Below are 19,784 nucleotides of genomic sequence, written 5' to 3'. Positions count from 1 at the left end.
AGGTTGTGTAATGAACCACTGGAGTAGTGAGGAGGGCCACAGGCCCAGGCTGACACCTGGTGTCTCACTGTATATGTCAGTGGCCTCTCCTTTTATTCGCAGGTGACTTTTTCATGACAAATTACATTGTGACCCTCCAGTAGTAAGTTAGCTGTTGATATCTTTGACTTGCTGTCTCATTTTAAATAATTGTTCACCTTTCGGAGATAGAAGTTGGAAGTACTATTGCATACAGCTTCAAGGAGGCAGGTGGAGCATACTGAACTGCTTCTCTACAGTTGTGAGAATGTGAAACACTGAATTTATTCTTGTATTATTTTTAATTATTTGGCATTCAAACAACTGTAAACCTACTTTGGCTCCACCCTGTATATTAAAACTGAATAATAAAAACACCCACATTTTCATGTCTGTTTGGAAACTTAGAGGATCTTTTTCTTTATCACGGAGTTCAGAGATTTACTAGGATATGCCTAGGTGTACATTTTCCCCTCATTAGTTTGCCTGGCACGTGGTTACTTTACGTCTGCCTTGAAACTGGAGACATTTCTTTCCTTTTTAAAAAAAAAATTTTTTTTTGCCTTCTGTACATATCACTATTAGACATTAGTTTTTTATTGTGGTAAAATAATATGTAACATTTATCACTGCGACCATCTGTAAGTGTGCAATTCAGTGGCATTGAAGACATAATAATTCCCCATTCCCTTACCTCCCACAGCTCTTGGGAACCTCTGTTCTACTTTCTGAAAAGAGATTTTCCTTTTATTTCTTTAATTATAGCCATTTTTGCCCCCTTGGAACTCCTGTTATTTGCATATACTCCAGGTTTCTTTATGATTTGCTTCTCAGTAATCACTGTCTTTATTTTATCTTTTGAATTTTAAGAGTCAAGTTATGTTTTTCCAAAGAGTTGTAATAGTTTTTGGCCGTTATCGAGACCCCTTAGGTTGTGTTAATTATCTCTCTCTCTTTCTGTGCAGTATTTTCTGTGTCCCATCGGACAGTTCCGTGTCATCACAGGCCAGCTTTGGATTGCTCCCTGGTTTCTCTGGCTGCGGGTCCTTGGGAGTGGTCATGGGACCCTGTGTTTCCCGTGGCCCCTCACAGGGCAGAGCTGTCAGTGCTCTCGGAGCAACGTGAACTCACGACGGACAGCTCCGTGCTGCTCTCTGTCCTGCTCTCTGTCCCTGCAGGCCGGGACACAGGCACTGGCAAAGCCTACCTGGGAACTTAGGTGATGTGATGTTGGATCCCCATGCCCTGTGATTTTGAGTTAATCGGTAGGGGACAGTCTTTGGTATTTTTTTTTAAAGCCCCTAAAACGATTTGGGTTTGCAGGCACAGTGGAGAACCGGGGTGTTCTCCACTAGGAGTGGGCAAACTGTTTCTGTAAAGTCGCCGATAGTAAACAGTTTAGGTGTGCAGCCACTTCACTCAGCCATAAAACAGTGTATGAATGAGTGAACATGGCTGTGTGCCAATAAAACTTTATCTAAAACCACAGTTCGCAGCCAAAGTTTGCTGAGCCATGCTCTACACAAATCAGCGCAGTTCCCCCATTTATGGGCTGGAAACCGAAGGTGGGCGAGGAGCTCACCTTACAGTTTATGACACGAGCGGCGGCACTGGATTCACAGCCAGATGTCTTGACCCACGGCCTCGGCTTTCCGTGGACACGTGTGGTGTGGCCCTCAGCAAAGTGGGCTTGGCAGGCTAGAACCTTATTATCACATTAAAGAGTTTATTGGTTACATAAATTTGAGAAATGCTCAAATAAATTTGAGTAAGTATCTTCAATTCAGGATGATTGTGTACACGCTGAGTTTCTGAGAAGGGGCTAGAGCTGGCAGGTGTGTTTTCTGAATGCCTTTGGTGACAGAAGTCAGTGACACATTATGTCCTTGAACTCTCCTTTTGCTCTGTGGCTCTTTTGTTTCTGAAAATAGTAGCGCCTCCCAGCTTTAGACATGTGGGTGCCGTAGTCCTAATTTGTTGTTGTAGACCACTGGTATTGTTACTTGTAAAATATTGTCTCAATTTTAATTTTACTCATTTTTAAAATACTTATTTTAAACAGTATCTGTGAAGTTATGGGCTTGAGCTAGTTTTACGTATTTTAACAATATGTTAGAAAATAAGACTTAGGAAAAGTGTTCATGAACCTCACTAGGGTGAGTTAACGGTTGGTGGCCCAGACGCCGTTGATCTTGTCTGAAGGCAGCTCAGTGGCCCGGGAGGTTGGTCAGTGGCATACGGGAGTGGAACCCAGTAGGTCTTGGCTTTCCTGTTTTCTAGTTGTGATGTAGGTGGTTGGAATTCTCCAGTGTGTGCTTGAAGTGCTGTGCCACATACACTCTTTGCAAAAGGTCCCCGTCTTGTCTCAGAAATGCCCAAATGTCTTACGGGTAAGGCATTAAGTGACTGACAGGTTAAGGAACTTATCCGAAGTCACAGAGCTGGATCCTGGAGTTAAGATTCAAATTCAGGTCCTTTGTAATCCAGAGTCTACGCTCCGCCACTGTCTCTCATGCTCAGTAATTATTGAGACAGAGCAGAGGCTAGAGAGTGACCCCAAACAAAAAATTGCTTCGAGTCACCAGGTTGGGGAACAGAACCTCACCTTTCTCCTGCAGGCCTGGCACCAGACACCCTTGCTTTGCACTTGGCAGTTGGTGTTGGACCAGGACGACTGTGGCACGCAAGCATGGGAGTGCTCGGGGAGACCTGTCATGTGCAGGGAACCTGGGGCTCTACCTTTGGTTGACATATGAAGTATTCTGTTGTAACAGGCACCCTTGTGATTAACAGTCACCATTCTGTGAAGTGAAAGGTACTTGAGGCTTTTGGCAAAATTTGTAAAGGACAACTTAGAGCCAACCTGCATGAAGGGGAAGGGGTGGGCTAGAAACCAGGCCTGCCCCTGAAACATTTAGCATCTGGAGAGATGGTTGAAGGGGAAATAGTCCTCTACTTTTAGGAAAAGACCCCTTTACAACCCCCCTTAAGTGGATATACATTGAACCATGTTTGTTTACTTTTTCTCCTTTCCTTCCAAAATCCTGTTGAAAATGACAGAAAAAAAAATCCCATAAAAACATGAGCAGAGCCATAACTAACGGGGCTGGAAAATGAGAAAGGTGCTCCAGCGGTCCAGGAACATTGAGGCTGTTGTGAAATAAATAAAACATATGGGATCAGATCGATGGTGACATTAGACAGCAAAGGAACTTACAGCCCAGTAGAGACGAAAGTGGGAATCGCTAGAAAAATGAATTTTCCTAACGGGATCCTGGGAAATTTCCAAGAATTGAATCTATAGGGAGTGGCAACAAAAGTGGGTAAGGAGAGTGCTCGGCCGGGAATTAATAAGCCTGAAACAGCTGCTCTCGTTCTGCTTCCAGCGAGTTTGGCATGGCGGCAGGGTTTGCCTGTGCGAGAAAGGCGTTCAGCTTAGTTTTCAATAAACTAGGAGATTTGCCAAGGGAGAATGCTGGTGGGGGATTGCAGCTGGAAGGGGAGGTTATAGGGACCCCAGGTTTCTTTTGTGTCCCTACCTTCCAAGGATAGGTGACTTCTGAACCTTGAAATAAAGGTACTTCTGTTCTACCTCCTTTTTCTCATGCTATTCTCATGTGTGCTAAAGAAACCCTCTGCTGTGCCCTGCCTGGGTTGCTCAGTTGGTCAGTGTTGCCCTGAAACACTGAAGTTGTGGGTTTGATCCCTGGTCAGGTCACGTATAAGAAGCAACCAATGAATGCATCAATGTGTGGAACAACAAAATCAATACTTCTCTTTCTCCCTCCCTTCCCTCCCTCCTCCCTCCTTCCCCCTTCTCTCACCCTAAAGTGAATTGTTTTAATAGTTCCTTTTTTTAAAAAACATTTTATTTATTTATTTTTAGAGAGGGAAAGAACCATCAGTGTGTGGTTGCCTCTTGCGTGCCCCCTACTCGGGACCTGGTCTGCAACCCAGGCATGTGCTGCCCTCGAGTAGGAGTCAAATCAGTGACTCTTTGGTTTGCAGGCCAGCACTCAAGCCACTGAGCCAGCCAAGGCTAAAGTGAATTTAGAAAACAACAAACAAACAAACAAACACCCCTCTGCTATAAGTGATCCTCATGAATCCAGACCTTTGTAAGTGTGAGCAAGCAACCAAGGGTCATCAGACATTTGAGAGGAAATCAACAGAATGATCAGTGAAAAGTTAAGACAGGAAAGTTGCAATTCCTAGTTTCAGATCCAAGGGAGCAGCAAGTCTGTAAAGTAGGAGCACCCATGGGAAAGGAATGGGGAGGAGAGAAGGCGGCCTGACAAGGTCACTGCGAGGTGGCGATGTTAGGTGGCTGAGGCAGGAGATGGGATCAAGAGCAAAGTGAAAACTGCTTAGGTCTCAGAAAAAGTGGTCTGGAATATTGAGCAGAGGGTTTCTTCCAAAATTCAAAGCAACAAGTTTAAGCTGAGAATAAGGAGGAGGAATTGAGAGATGTGGAGGATGGGTCTAGGAGACAAGTACCCAACTAAGAAGCAGATGGAGAAGGAAAAGGAGCCCGGTATTTCTTTGATTCTAAGATGCCATCGGAGATCGGATGCATATTTTAAAATAACTTATCAGCCAGGGAGCTGAGAGACAGAATGTTTATTAGCTGGTTTCTCTAAAAATGTCCCCCCTCCCACATGATGAAATACCTCTTCTTCAGTACTTGACACCCAGCTTTCTCATTTAGAGTTCTTATAAGTCACTTGACCATTCTTGTTAACACACAGTATCACTTTAACACAAAGGTTTTTACATTGTTCACTTGAAAATAATTTTAAACTTACATGAAAGTTAAGAAAATCAGGATAATAAGTAGAAGTCTTATATAGATTTTACTGTTACTATCATTTTTTGCCTTTGCTTTATCGGTTGCTTTTCTACCTATGAATGTATGATGACTGCGTTTTAAGTCATTTGACAGTTTGATGCATGCATTATAACCTGCTGAGCTTTTTATAAGTGACCTTCACTTTATTTTTCTTTGCACCTTTAGTAATATCTTTTTAATTTTTTAAAACAATTTATTGATTTGAGTGAGAGAGAGAAACATCAGCTTGTTCCACTTATTTATTCATTGGTTGCCTCTTTTATGTGCCCTGGCTGGGGTGCTCGAACCCGCAGCCTTGATGTGTCAGAACAACGCTCTAACCAATTGAGCTACCTGACCAGGGTCTTAGTCTTGATAATATAATTTGGATATCTGGGAAGACATGGTCCTGTTTGTACTTTTTACTTGGTTAATTTAACAAGCTTATATTTTATTTTATTTTTTCCAAATTTAAGCTAATAACCATGCATCACTAGAAGTTTAATAGCTTCCCTTATAAATTAACTGGCAGCTGAGAGATGGGAGCTGCTTGAGTGATGATTCTCCACGGTACATGAATGAATCCCACCATCATCTCCTAAATGTTACATTCTCAGAGATTTAACATTTCTGCTACCTTTCATTATGCTGACTGTCATATAATACGCAGTCTTCTATTACACAACTTTTTATTTCAGTGCTGTGTCATTTGAAACCTTAACGTAAAAACATTAAGCTGTAATTAAGGATCCTGACTTAAAATTCAATCACAGCCTGCGTATGTGCCAACATTGACTACCGCGGTTAAATTCATAACTTTTCTTTCTCCTAGCAGCTGGAAATTTCTTTTGATATCAGTGCTAAGATGGTTCTAATTTTAGAAGTGTTAAAATGTAGAGGAAGTATCTTAGAACAGTCTTATTGCAATATTAAAAGAAGAAAAGTAGACAAACTCTGGTAGAATTTTTGATTCCTCCTCCACCCACCCCTGCCAAATTTCCCTAAGCTGAAGAAAGAAGGAAGGAGAGGGGAATGTTATTTGTACTTCTCATCTGTCCCTCGGGATGCCAGGACATTATAGATTTTGTATCATTAATTCCTTAGAGGGAGATCTTTGACCATACACAGAACCTTACACCCAGCCATATTTTTATTTCACTCATCTATTGAACAGATTATCATGGGCATCTTGTCAGTGGATCCCCCGGGAAGCACATGCCAGGGTGAGGTTAGAAGGACAACATTTTTACTGGGGAAATGACTGAAAAACAAAGGAATATGAGGCAGAAGTGCTCATGGGTAGCCTTCGGACTGGGATGCAGGTCTAGCACCTGTGAAAAGGAAGGGGGAAGGAAGGACCATTGGGTAAGAGGAGCCTCAGACTACAGTGCAGCTACAAGAAAGCCTTGGCCAGCCCAACAGGAAGCTGTGGCGCAGATTGCCCTTCAGGGAGTCTTTCCCAGCCTCTTAACGCTGCTGTGCTCAGTCCTTGGCTGCCATTGGCTGCAAAGTAAGTGGCCTCTGCCTGAGAACAGAGGCAGGCCTTCTGGACAGCTGCAGGGGAGCCTGAGCAGGGCACGCTCCACAGCTGCAACAGTTCCTAAAACCTTGCCACTTGGTCAGTGAGTGAACTTGTGCAAGTTACTTTAACTTGCAAATTCGTGTCACTGTTGTTTTGGTAAAATAACAGTACTGATGCCACTGGGTCTTTGTGAGGTGTGACGGAGTAGTGTATCCTCATGAGGAAGGGTGCCTGCACAGGGGAGCCGCTCAGATGTTCACCGTTACGCTCTCCTTTGTGGGGATGCAGTGGGTGGTCATGGGCTCTACGGTTCACCGGTTTGACCTTGTCATGGAAGACATGGGAGACACACAAACACCTGAACAGAGTTACTGCAGATGATAAGTAGTGCTGTTAAAACAAGACGATGTGACAGGGTGAGGGCAAAAACATTGTTTGGCATGTAAGAATTTTTTTCTGACCGAAGGAATGAATGAGGGAATGAATGAATGCACTTAAGAGGAAGACACATTGGCGACCAAACTAATACTACTTAGGACAAAACGTGTGTAATTGAGGATGGCATGTGGAATGGCATGTCATTTTAACGTAAAGATTATTCAGATTGATGTGGAGTTTTGGAATCCTTGTGGATACTATCTTATTCTTACTGGCCAAGGAGATTTAATTTAGAAAACAGAGAAAACCAGTACAGGGTATGCTAAAAGAGGAGTTGACAGATTTTTTCCTATAAAGGGCCAGATAGTAAATATTTTTAGGCTCTGCTGGCCAGCCAGCATGTTGATGCTACTCAGTTCCACCATCACAACATGAAAGCTGTCATACTCCATATGTGTTTGAGTCAAACTTTCAGACCATTGAAATATGAAGTTCATATACTTTTCATGCATCAAGAAATACTACTTTTAAAATTTTCCTTTAACTGTTTAAAACTATGGAAACCATCCTTGGAGCCCAAGGTCTGTCAGGAGAACAGGCGAGTATTGGATTTGGCTGTGCCTGGACTAGAACTTTGAAGAATTTGTGAAGGAACAGTGTTTGTTAGTGGGATAAATGAAGCAAAGCACTAAAAATTACTTTTGAGGAGATAGCATTCCTGATTTTAGCCTATCTCAGGTGTTCCTAAAGGCCCTGTGCCCATTGAGGTTAGTGACTCCAAAGCATAGCCTAGCTTTACTGTCCATTTTTCTCGTACTTGATAAAGATGTGTCAATAACAAGTATTAGTCTCCATGATAAATCTAATGCACAGAATCAAATCATCTTACTACAGTTGGCATTACTTGAGCAAATCATGAATGTCAAGGGGTGGAAACTTTTAATAGTTTAATATTTAAATGCATACCTTCACCCCTCAGTCTGTCATTAATCTTTCTGTCTGAATACTGGAGGAACTTCTGCTCAATTCTGTAACCCCCCCATCTACATGGTACCCCATTGTGTTGACAAGTTTAACCAATTCCATTTTGCTGGAACCAACCTAGATATCCAGTCATTAACTTTTACAAACAATAATGTGAATAATTTTGTTAATATAGATACATGATCATGCAACATTTAACATATAATACATGAGTATTTTGCAAATGTACATGTATATCTTTAGCTATATTTCCAAAAGGGATATTAAATGGATCAAATACTGTACTCATGTGTACATTTGTATTTTTGCCCTCCATAGTGATTGTACTGATTTATAGCAAAATATGAGCAGCTGTTTCCTGCTGGGAAAAAAAAAAGTAGCATATTTTTACGCACCCTACTTGATTTATGGTATCTTGTTTTAGTTTTAATTTACATTTCTCTCATGACTGAGATTGTATATCCCTTCATATGATTATGATCCATTAATGTTTACTTTTATTGAACTGTTTGTGGCCTTTGCTAGGTTTTCTATTGGGGATGTTTGTAAGAGTTCTTTATATACTTGAAAAATTAGTGCTTTGTTTCTGTTTCTTGTTTTGTTTTTGTTTTTAATCCTCATCTGAGGATATGTTTATTGATTTGAGAGAGAGAGAAACATCAATGTGAGAAACATCAGTTGCCGCCCATATGCGCCCCAACTGAGTTTTGAACCCACAACCTAGGTATGTAGGTATGTGCCCTGACTGGGAATTGAACCCAACGATGCTCCAACCAACAGGGCCACCCACCCAGGGCAGTCCTTTGTTTTTGTAGCAGTTATAAATATGTTGTTTATCTTTCAACATTGCTTATGGCTTTAAAGATTTCAAAAAGAAGGTTTTTTTTTTAAATGTACTACAGTTTAAAGTGTGTGTGTGTGTGTGTGTGTGTGTGTGTGTGTGTGTATATATATATATTTTTTTTTTTTTTTTTCTATTTGCTCCTTTCTTTGGGTCTTGAACATCTTTAGTTGTTATGACTTCGAAGTCTGCCAGCTTCCACTTTTTCTTTCTGTGTCTACCTTGCTTTTCATCTGACCTTCTATGTGTCTCCTGCCTCTCTGCTCTGAGGACACTTGTCCTTGGATTCAGGGCCCACCCCGATCCAGGATGATCTCATCCCCAAGCCCTTACCTTAATTCCATCACAAATACCCTTTTTCCAGTTAACATATCATTCACAGATTCTGGGTGGACATACCCTTTGGAGGGCCACAATCCCACTTGCTTCAGGGACCCTATGTGATTATCTGATTGCTCCTTCTAGTTACTGACTTTAAGAATTATATTCCTAACATTTGATCTGAGTGTTTAATGCTCTTGAAATATATTTTCATTTCCTTTCAAAAGAATTATTCTCCACCTCCTGCCATACAGAGTGTAGGTATTGTTAACTGCATTCCATTATGGGACTTGGCAATAGCAAGCAACTGAGAACATGTAATACTTAATTTTTATTTCTTTCTGTTCCATAAACTGATTTTATATAAAAAAAATATTTACATTGTTTTACTCCTTCCTTTGTTTTCAGCATAAGTGATATACTGAACCACCTTGGAACCATGCTGAGTTGTAACGTGACATCAGACTTGTCTTTCAGTGTTAAAATTCAAGAGACGTGAGCCCAGAATAACGTTCCTTAAGCATGGTCTATAGATCATGTGTGTTAGCGCTGTTAGTATGGAACAGAAATGGGTATATATAAGCTTTATAACTTTGGTCAAGTTTTATATTTTTTATTTAGTTGCCTCCTAGAAAGTTTGAAATTTCAGAGATGTCAGCGAAAATATTGATTGTGAATGGGTTTTAGGCTTATAATGATACAGGCTATTATGAATTTTTAGTTTCACAGCCCCTTGTCTCAAAGTTGAGTATAAAAACTGTCTGCAGAGTAGATTTATTCCTACTGATCCTGTTTTCTTGCACAGAATCCTTAAACACGTCAAGTAATGTGTAGACTGAATATATTAACGTGAGGTTGTAAACTATATTTTTAAGGTTACAGTTACAACTTTTTAAGTGTGATGAAATGTCTCTTTACGCTCCTCAATAAAGCCTACCATTTATTGAACTAAAGGCTTTATGACTGAGCAAATGACGGTCCTTTTGCTAAAGCACTGCTGAGCGCAGGGAGTGTGATGTAGTCACCCTCCTGGCGCTTTTTCCGAAGCCGCTTCCATGCCTGGGTTTCATTCTTCATGCAGACACAGGACGCTAATGTCACGGAACTTGGGAAGTAGATTGTGTAGTTGTCCTTATTTTTGGTTTCTGGGTAATAAATTCTTGGCCCGTAAAGTTCATCAGCTTTGCTCATTAAACCATGAGTGATTATAAAAAATTAACAGCAGCTAGAAGAGATCTTGACGATCATTCTGGTCTAATTTTTTCCATCTTAAAAATGAATTCTACCTTTTTAGGAAAGTGAAGCGACTGTCACAAATTCAATCATTTATTACTGGTAGGGGTCTCAGTGAAAACCCTGGACTCACCGTATCACCACCGTCGTTCTTTGCACTCCATATAGTGCCGAATAAGTTGCAAATAGTCACTGCGTAAACATTTTTTGAATATAAATAAATGTGAGTCTTTAATCTCAAAGTATAAATAAAACATTATTTTTTATTACTTAGATAAAATTGTATTCAAAATTAACTCAATTTTAAGCTATGCTTAGTTATTAAGGAGAAAATATTTTCTCATCAGGAGAAAATATTTTCTCATCAGGAGAAAATATTTTAAAAATAAGAATCATAGTCTAGGTATTTTAAAAGATACTACAAGATTATGAAGAATAAAAGAGAAACTAACCGAAGATAGTGATCATTTTGATGTGTTTCTCCAGTCTTTTTTTTTTTTTTTTTTGTCTCTGCCTGGATTGTTTGTAATCAATAGTATCAGTTTTGTTTTTTGCTTTATAAGTGATTGTAAGCATTTCTCTTTTCATCGTGTTTCCTTTGAAAGAATTACTTTTAATGGTGTGTAAGTAACCTTTTGGTGTTTGGATGTTCCTCGTTGGTAGTTTCTCATTTTGTCTGTCATAAATCATGGTAAAATAGGTCTCTGAATATCCTCCCTGTCGCATTTGGTGACTTGTTTTCGTGAGCTTAGGGCTGGTGTCTAAGCTGACCGCAGGCTGGAGGCTCTAGGGCACGCACCGCCAGGTGGCTCGGGAGGCTGGTCACGTGCCAGCCGGAGTTTACTTTTGCCCACGCCGCCTACTTCACTTTTAAAAACCTTTGCAGTTGTGCTAGAGGAACACAGTATTGCATTTTCATTGGAATGCTTTTGATCACTGTGTTTTCTTGGTCCCTTTGTCACTGCTTTAGTACCAGATCTGGGGGGAGGCCAAACACTGTGCAGCAATACACTTTGATTGCAAGAAACAGTGAACTGAGGGAGGATGTGAGTCTTAAAACCAGGGAAACTGAATCTCACTTACAAGTACTCACTGAGCATGTTATACATTCAGTAATTTCCTTCTACTGTTTATGAGATAGGTATTACCTTCCCATTTTATGAATGAGGGGATTCTGTTATAGAGAAATGGAATGACGTACCCCAGATCAGTTTATTTAAACTGATAATTTAAAGAGCTGGGTTTCAAACACGCATATATTTGATTTAAGAAGCTTCTAGTAATCATCCCACACAAGAGACTCTGAAATGTTATTTTGCATGAGTAGAGATTTATTTAAAAATACTACTTATATCAAAAGAAAATCAGATGTCGAATGGGTATTTTTATTTTAATATATCTTTAGAATGGCAAAAGTCGATGAAGGGAAAACGTACCTGAAATTTCATGGCAAAGGTTGCGTGTCCACATTTGTGTGTGCGAAGAATTGTGAGTTGCTCCGTCTCAGAGGGGGTGGGGAGCCCCTGCACAGGGTGCCCCTGGGGCTCGGCCGCACCGAGTGTGATGGAGAATTTTCTGCCCAAGACTCCAGCAGTGCCTCCCCTGACCCACAGGCGCGTGTATCAGAGAACGTGAGGGGCTGGAGTAGAAATGTCCTGGTTTCACCATCTGGCTCTGTCGTTTGCTAGTGTGATCTTGCGCCATTGATGTAACTCTTCGGGCCTTGGTTTTCTCAGTCTCTTATCTTGACAGCCCGCTCCCCCACATCAGGTAACTATAGCATTTTCACTTCACTTGTGGAATCTCTTTATTCGTATGCAATCTGCCAAAGCTGCGTAGTTACAGAGCCTGGAGAGGATGCTAGATCATGTGTAAATAGTTTCCTCTCAGGTGAGTCCTGCCACGGACACGGCTCGATGATGACTTCTGGTAAATGTTTGTTTTCTGTTTATTTTTTAAAGAACATTGTCTTGAAGTTGAGGGAGGGAGGGGGCAAGGGAAAGTGGTGGGGGGTAGGCAGAGACAAACGTATTTGAAAAAATAAATTAATTAATTAAAAAAAGAACATTGTCATGATATGTGAGCTGTAATATTGTAATACAGCTACTATCTATGTCTGTATATGAGTGCATGTGGGCCGTATATTTTCACACATAGACACATGGATTTGCATACTGTTAAATTACAACTAATAGCATTATTGTAATGACATCTAGAGGGTACTTGATTTCTTTGTAAGGTCAGTATTTTATAGAGCGCACTGTACACATTTTTTCTCGTTTCCAATTTTTAAATAAGTATTCAACTTACGTAACTTGATTAATTATATAAATGTATGTGGCTGTCTTTATTTTTATATTGAACTGAGAGCTGCTTTGTGTTGACTTCTATTTTAAATTTTTGCTTCAGTGTGACAGGAGCAATTTAAGAGGTGACAGATATGTGAGCTTTTTTAGGTGGGTTTTTTTTAAAGACAAGCTCTTTTTTTTTCTTTTGTTGGTCAGGCATTTCAAAAATTTGGGCGGTAATAAATGACTTAGGATTCCTCATAGGTTTAAATATAATGAGCTAAATGATTTTAATATTGATGGTGTACACATATTAGGCAACTTACATTGTATTTTTCTATCATTTTTAGGATTCTGAGTAACAATAAAATATCCGAGCTGAAGAATGGCTCATTTTCTGGGCTAAGTCTCCTTGAAAGATTGTGAGTATTTTTTTGTTATCATTTCTTATTGTTATTTTACTTTATGAATTTTTATTGTAAATCTAGTACTAAATTCCCAACTTTTCAAAATAAAAAAAAATTGAGTTTTTCTAACATTTTACTAGGAGAAATTTCAATAACTGAATTTTAAAAACTAATCACAATTTCACTTATATGTGGAATTTGAAAAGCAAAAGGAAGGAACAAACTAAACAAACAAAAATGAAGGTACAGAGAACACATTAATGGTTGCCCTATGGGAGGGGGCTGAGGAGATGAGTGAAAAGGGTGAAAGAGATTAAGAAAGTACAAGTTGCCAGTGATGAAAACAGTCACAGAAATGCAAAGTATAGCATGGTGAATATGGTCCATGATACTGTAAAGACTGTGTGATGTCAGATGGGTACCAGACTTACTGGAGTGGTAACATTGTAAGGTATGTAAATTTAACTTTGCAAGGTATATAAGGTCCATAAATTAGTTGTACAATATAATATGTGAACTGTAATTGAAAAATGAATTCAAAGGAAAGAATAACTAGTATAAGCAGAGGTGGACAGACTTTCTCTAACGGGCCAGATAGTCAGTATTTTAGGCTTTGTGGGCCGGGTGACCTTTGTCACAGTGACTCGCCTCTGCCGTTGTAGCGAGAGGGCGGCAGCAGACAATACATGAATGAATCAGTGTGGAGGTGACTATTTACAAAACAGGCTGTGGACCATCGTTTGCTTATTGCTGGCTTCAGAAGTTGGAGATGCGCTTTTGAATTTCTACCGTGACATGTATGCCTCATCAAATATCCAAACAGAAATTTAAAAGGCCAGGGGGAGGGGGTACGGGACTTATAGATAAACTTTGATATTTTACCCAGATGTCTGTGAATGTGATTATTGTGTTCTGCTGAGCAGTTAGGGACAGTTTTGCTTCTGATTAGATGCGTTATAGGTAGTACTCATTTTTTGCCTTGGTGAGATGTACACGGTGGATATTTAATTTGCTTGTGTTCCGAATGCTGTTCTAGGATTGTGTTTCAAATTCCCATGTTACCCATACATTTCAGATGACATCTCAGAGTGCACCAGGGAGCCACACCATGTGACCATCTTTCCTGCTGAATGTCAGGCGTTCCTCATTTTCCTAGCTGTCTTTCTTGTGCTTCACTTTTCTCTACTTGGAGGTGGCCTTTCCTTGACCACTTCACCTCTGGCTTCTCCCACAAATGAGCACCCACAGGACTGCATTGCTTCCGTCACAGCTGTGTTTTAAGCATCACTAGTGTTTGACCCTGTCTCCAAATATGGCTGTAGTTTAAGGTATTAGGGGTTAGGACATCAACATAGAAATTTGGCTGGGATGCGGTTCAGCCTGGAATTTCAAACTGTGTTGTTCAAGGGTGAACTGTATATTGTTATTGAAAGAATTGTTTAAAATGTATGCTTCCTATAAATTTATCTCTTAACTTTTTGGTAAAAGTTTTTAAAAAACATTTTGTAGACTTTTTGGCTGTTTAGAATTGAGAACTTCCCTTCTTTATCCATTCCTCCATGCATCCATTCCCCCCTCCCCCCGCCCCCTACTTCCCTCTTTATTTTATGGTCTTGTCATTCTTGTACTGTGTTATATATTTGTCAGAAATGAGTGTCACTCAACTACACTCTTAATTACTGACACCAGTGTTGCATAGTGGTCAGTGTGTCTGACTCTTCAGTGTTCATTCCCCCTGAGAAATGATGGGTCTGGGTCACTAAAGCATCTCTTTCTCATGAATGACAGAGCCCAGTTCTAGCCAATAAGAGATGACGGGTGGTTAGCTTTGAGGCTTCAGAGAGAGATTTCCCAGCTCCTGAGATAGAAGAAGCAAGCCTCCATTCTTTTTTATGACTTTGGGCTTGGAGGTGATTTTTGGACCTGAAGGCCAACCTGACTTTGTGAAAATGGGGATCAGGGACAGAGATGGAACCAGCCACTAAAGCTGCCTTACTCCTTGATTTCCTGTAATATCAGGGAATTGTTTTCTTTTTTGATGAAGCTGTTTCAAGTAGAGGTTTCTGATCCGTGCAGCTAAAAAGTATCTTTTCTGATATACTTTGTATTCTTGTCTAAAGGAGCTAGCTCTTCAACTATTTCAATATTTCTTCAATTTTGTTTAAGCAGTTTTTGTTCACCTTTTTTTCATTTATGTTTTAATGACCCAACATACTCAGATTCAGCTGCACATCCTAACATTAGACTTCTGTTTACTAGGGAAACTGTGGATTGGTGAGGGAAATGTTGAATGAGAGAATCTGACTATAAATATCTTTTGGCAATGCCTGATTAATACAACTGTTATTAAATATTATACAATATGTCAAGCATTTTTTCATTATTAAAGCAAAAGTGTATCTTTAAATCATATTACACTACTTAGTTATTCATGAGAGGTATTTTCTAAAAACACATGCAGTACATCATGGACCACAAATTTATGTTGTGCTTTAGCTAAATTATTTCCTGTTGTAGATATTTTTCACAATCTGAAAAGGGAAACATGTTTTTTAAAAAATGGAACTAACATATATTTCTATTTGCAGAGTTTATGCAATACAAGTCAAACACATCCTGATTGAATTTTCTGCAGAGATCTTCTCTTTGAGGTGCAGGACTGGGATCAGCTGGGGATGGGGAGACAGGAACTAATATATTAGGCCTGATGATGAATTATATTTCCTGGAACTTAAAAAGTTAGGGACAAAAACTAATTTTTATTATGAAAAATTTCAGACATACAGAAAAATTGAAATAAAAATATATTATTAATACATTATTAATCTCCCATACCCCCAATTTAATACAATAATAATGTCCCATACCCCCACTTTTCTTACCCAGAGTCAATAATTATTCACAATTTGCAGTCACTTTTTAGAATATTGGAATATGCCTGCGCATACACACATTTGCTAAATTATTTGAAGTCAGTTGCAGGCGTCATGACCCTCTACCTTTATTGAGGTGGAAGTGGTACGAGTGACATGCAATAATCTCCCCATTGTCTGACTTGAATATTCTAATGATTTCGTGGGTAACCATAATTGACTTAAAAGACTTCTGTAGTAAAGTTTAGGTAAATGGAATTCTGTGTCTCAGCCATGGTTTACTTCTCATCCGTTTATCATCTGTCTCAGTCTGTTCTGGCTTCTGTAACAAAATGCCAGAAGCTGGGTAGCTTGTAACAACATTAGACATTTATTTCTCACAGTTCTGGGGGCTGCAAAGTCGAAAATGATGATGCTGGCAGATTAGTGTCCAATGAGGGACCGCTTCCTACTTGACTGTCTTTTCCCTGAAACCTCACGTAGTGGAAGGGGGGAAAGGGAGCTGTCTGAGGTTTCGTTTAAGAGGCCATTGATCTCATTCATTAGGACTCTGCTATTATGATCTAATCATCTCCCAAAGGCTCCACCCCCTAATTCCATCACTTTGGGAGTTTGCTTTTCAGTATGAGTTTGGCTGAGAGGGGCAAACACTGACAGGGGTGTCTAGTCTTTTGGCATCTCTGGGCCACACTGGAAGAACTTTCTTGGGCCACACATTAAATACACAGACACTAACGAAAACTGATGAGCAAAAAAAAAAGTTTTTAAATAAATTTCCGATTCTGTGTTGGGCCGCATTCATAGCCATCCTGGGCCGCATGTGGCCTGTGGCCTGTGTGCTGTGGGCTGGACACCCCCTACCGCTCTCCGTCCACCCCTCTCTACGTACTGAGTTCTCTTACTCTCACTCCCACTCAACAGTCGTGGCTTCCACCCTTGCGGAACTTCTGGTCTCTTGAGACGATGCCTGAAGCAATCAAAGAACAGTGTGGTGAGGCTGTGACAGGGAAAGCATTGTTGTTCCCAGGCGTTTTTCTGGAGGAAGGAGCCGTGTGCACTCCAAGGCCTAAGGATGGGGAGGAGGTAGTCGGAAGGGGAAGCCGGGCAGGGGTGAGGCCGTGAGGCGGGGGAGACCAGGGTGTGTGTCAAGGACAGGGAAGCCACGTGCAGAGGTCTAGGGGTGAGCGTACATGGCCGGCATATATGACGAAAGGCAGACTGAGCGAGTGAGAGTTAAAGAAAGATGCTGGGGGCAGAACGGGCATGAGAGTTGGTGTAGGAAGCTGGGCAAGGGCGGGACCGGGGAGAGCCTGCACGTTACCCTGAGGTCCTGAGGGGCTGTGGAGCTTTTGGAGGGTTTAACCAGGCACAGACATCATCAGATTCATGTTTATGAAGATGTAAATGGGGAACAGTTGAGAGGAGCAAGGACACAAGTCCTTTGGAGCTGTGTGGTGTGTAGGCTGGGCTGGCTGATAACCACGGTGCGCGGGGAAAAGAAGTGGATGGCTTTCACACATCCTGTATTTTGCTGTGTATAATGCGCTCCCGTGTATAATGCACACCCATGTTTTATGCACATTACACACAGGATTATACCCATTATTATACCCGTGGTATGTAATTATTGTACGCATGTATAACGTGCATCCTTATTTTTCCCTCAAAAATTTGGGCAAAAAGGTGTTCATTATACATGGCAAAATACGGTAGTTGGCAGGTGAGTAATACCACAGGGTATAGTTTTTTCAACATTTTTCAGACATGCAGACAAGTAGAAAATATCTCTAGCACCTTGATTTAATTATGGCTAACTTCTTTGTATGTTTACTTTATCTGTCTCCCTCTTGCTCTAGGTATAAATTTGCTCAGTTCCTTTAGTTAGTGTTCACTGTGTCAGTAAGAAAGATGTGTTTACATCCTGACTTCTGGCTTGGCTACATATCGACACCAAGTCCTTGGCCAGATTTCATAATCTTTCTGCACATGTTTCCTTGTCTGAAGCAACAGTAATACCTCCTAGGATTGATTATGAGATCTTCATGGGATGATACTAACTCACTGATTAGAGTGATTTGTGTAACTGAGGAGCCCAGAGTGAGAGCTAGACTTCAGGCTTGGCTGGATCCAGGGGCTCAGCATTTGTTTTCTTTTCTTCTCTGTTGGCTTCATCAGACAGGCTCATCTATCATGGTAGCAAGAAACTCATAGCTCCAGGCTTATATCACAACATCTTATAAAACCAATGGACATGGTTGTTCTGTGTCCCCTGTCTACCTCCTCCCTCAAGGTCCTAGGTTTCACTAGACCAAGGTCATGTAATCATGCCAATGACTAGGGCCACAGTATTTGAAAAATCAGGACGGGGTTGGTGAAGTGCCACACCTGGAGGGATGGTGTTGAGAATTCCGGGCACCGTCTGGTGGGTACCATATGCTGTGGGAGAGTAGGGAAAACAAGGGAGGAGTCTCCTAAAACAAAAACAGTGCATAGCACAGTGACAGAACATTCTATAATTGATAGCAACCATAGCAGTTGTCATTGTTAAATCCTGGAAACTTTAATAGTTGCCATATTTTATAGGACTATAGTTTAGTGTAGCTTTGAATGTGAATAATACTAGGATACACACGCCTTTTTTAACATATACCTTTATTCTTCTATTGACAAAAACAGGAGGCTTTAGAACCAGACTCCTCGAATTTGGACGCTGGCCCTAGCACTTACTGCTGCGGCAATCTTGCTGTCGTCTTTTTATACTTTAGTTTCCTCCCATTATTTCTGTTACTGTTGTTTTCTGTAGACTAGTTATGTGTAATGTGTGGAAATATTTGTTACAGTGCTTGTACATAAGTAACTTGTTTTATTTTATTTTTAACAGGGACCTCCGAAATAATCTTATTAGTAGTATAGATCCAGGTGCCTTTTGGGGACTGTCATCGCTAAAAAGATTGTAAGTGTTTGAATTGCTTGCCTGTGAGTTTGAACTGTTTCTTTTATAAGTAACTGTTCATCTACTTAAAGTTTTTCCATAACACAAAAATGGGTTTTTATTAATTTTGAGAAGTTCACCTGGCCAGGTCCAGGACAGAAGATAGAGCATATTTAATACAAATATCACAGGTAGTTTGATTTGTTTGGTGGTCATGTTGCTCTTACGCTAATAAAATCATTGCTGCTTTGGCTTTACCAGCTGTCATTAATCAAGCTATGAATGCATTCAGATCCTATGTGTTGTAAATTCCATGTCAGTTGAGGTCCCTTTTTATTACTGATAGAAATACTTTTCTTTCTATTTATTTCTTATTATTTCAGATATATTATTATTTTAAAACCTAAAGACCAGCCTTTATTCTGTAGCTGAGAACTCCCCTGCCCACCCTCCCCTTCTGCTGTTTCACAGTTGTTGAGAAGTAACCCTACACTCAAGCCATGTGTATACTGTCCCCCCTGCCATCCTGTATTCCTCCTAAAGACATTTATTACGTGCTGGCTGCTTGCCATTCTCTGACTGCTCTGCAACAGCCTGCAGACTCGGGGGGGGGGCAAGTAGATGGACCATGATTCTACATCATGCATATGCGCTGTAGCAGATAAAATAATAATCATCCGCCAGGGAAAGGAGGCACTGCCTGAGAGGGGGTTGGCCAGCCCTAGGACCGGCCAACATTCAGATTCGACTTCGTTCCCTGTGTGAGGACGAGCAGAAGCGGGGAAGACTTAGGTGTGAGACCATGTCTCTTGGGACAGTAGTGTCGTTGCGTGGCCATAGCCTAAAGTAGAAACAGGGATAAGAAGACCATCAGGCTGTTCAGGGCAGGACTGGGCTCTTGTAGGCATTGATGACCTCTTGCCATGTTTTAAACATCCCAAATCTATTGTTTAAATGGTAGGGGGGATAGGCAGGATTTTATGGATATGGAGTTGACATGATAAGGTTTGTGTTTCAGGATGTTTCTGATGAGAGTAAGGAGAAACCGCTTCAGTGCAGGGGCATAAGGTACTGAGGAGAAGGAGAGCAGCTCCATGCTTCCATTCTTTTTAGAAGTCACCTTTTCAGCCCCTGTCTCTCTCTGTCTGTCTGTCTCTTG

At 40.6% G+C, this 19,784-nt stretch overlaps 1 protein-coding gene across 1 annotated transcript in view; it reads left to right on the top strand.

Annotated features, from left to right (window-relative positions):
* Positions 1–19,784, top strand: part of ADGRA3 (adhesion G protein-coupled receptor A3) — a 102,749-nt gene that overhangs the window by 17,344 nt on the left and 65,621 nt on the right. Inside the window, exons 2-3 of the mRNA XM_054581992.1 lie at positions 12,764–12,835; positions 18,575–18,646. Coding sequence (XP_054437967.1) covers positions 12,764–12,835; positions 18,575–18,646 — 144 coding nt within the window. The remainder of the gene's footprint in view (positions 1–12,763; positions 12,836–18,574; positions 18,647–19,784) is intronic.

This window comes from Pteronotus mesoamericanus, unplaced genomic scaffold, assembly GCF_021234165.1.
Source record: "Pteronotus mesoamericanus isolate MK-2021 breed Mesoamerican mustached bat unplaced genomic scaffold, CSHL_Meso_final contig_68, whole genome shotgun sequence".
In the NCBI taxonomy this organism is placed as follows: Eukaryota; Metazoa; Chordata; class Mammalia; order Chiroptera; family Mormoopidae; genus Pteronotus; species Pteronotus mesoamericanus.
This window is presented reverse-complemented; position numbering and strand designations above follow the sequence as displayed.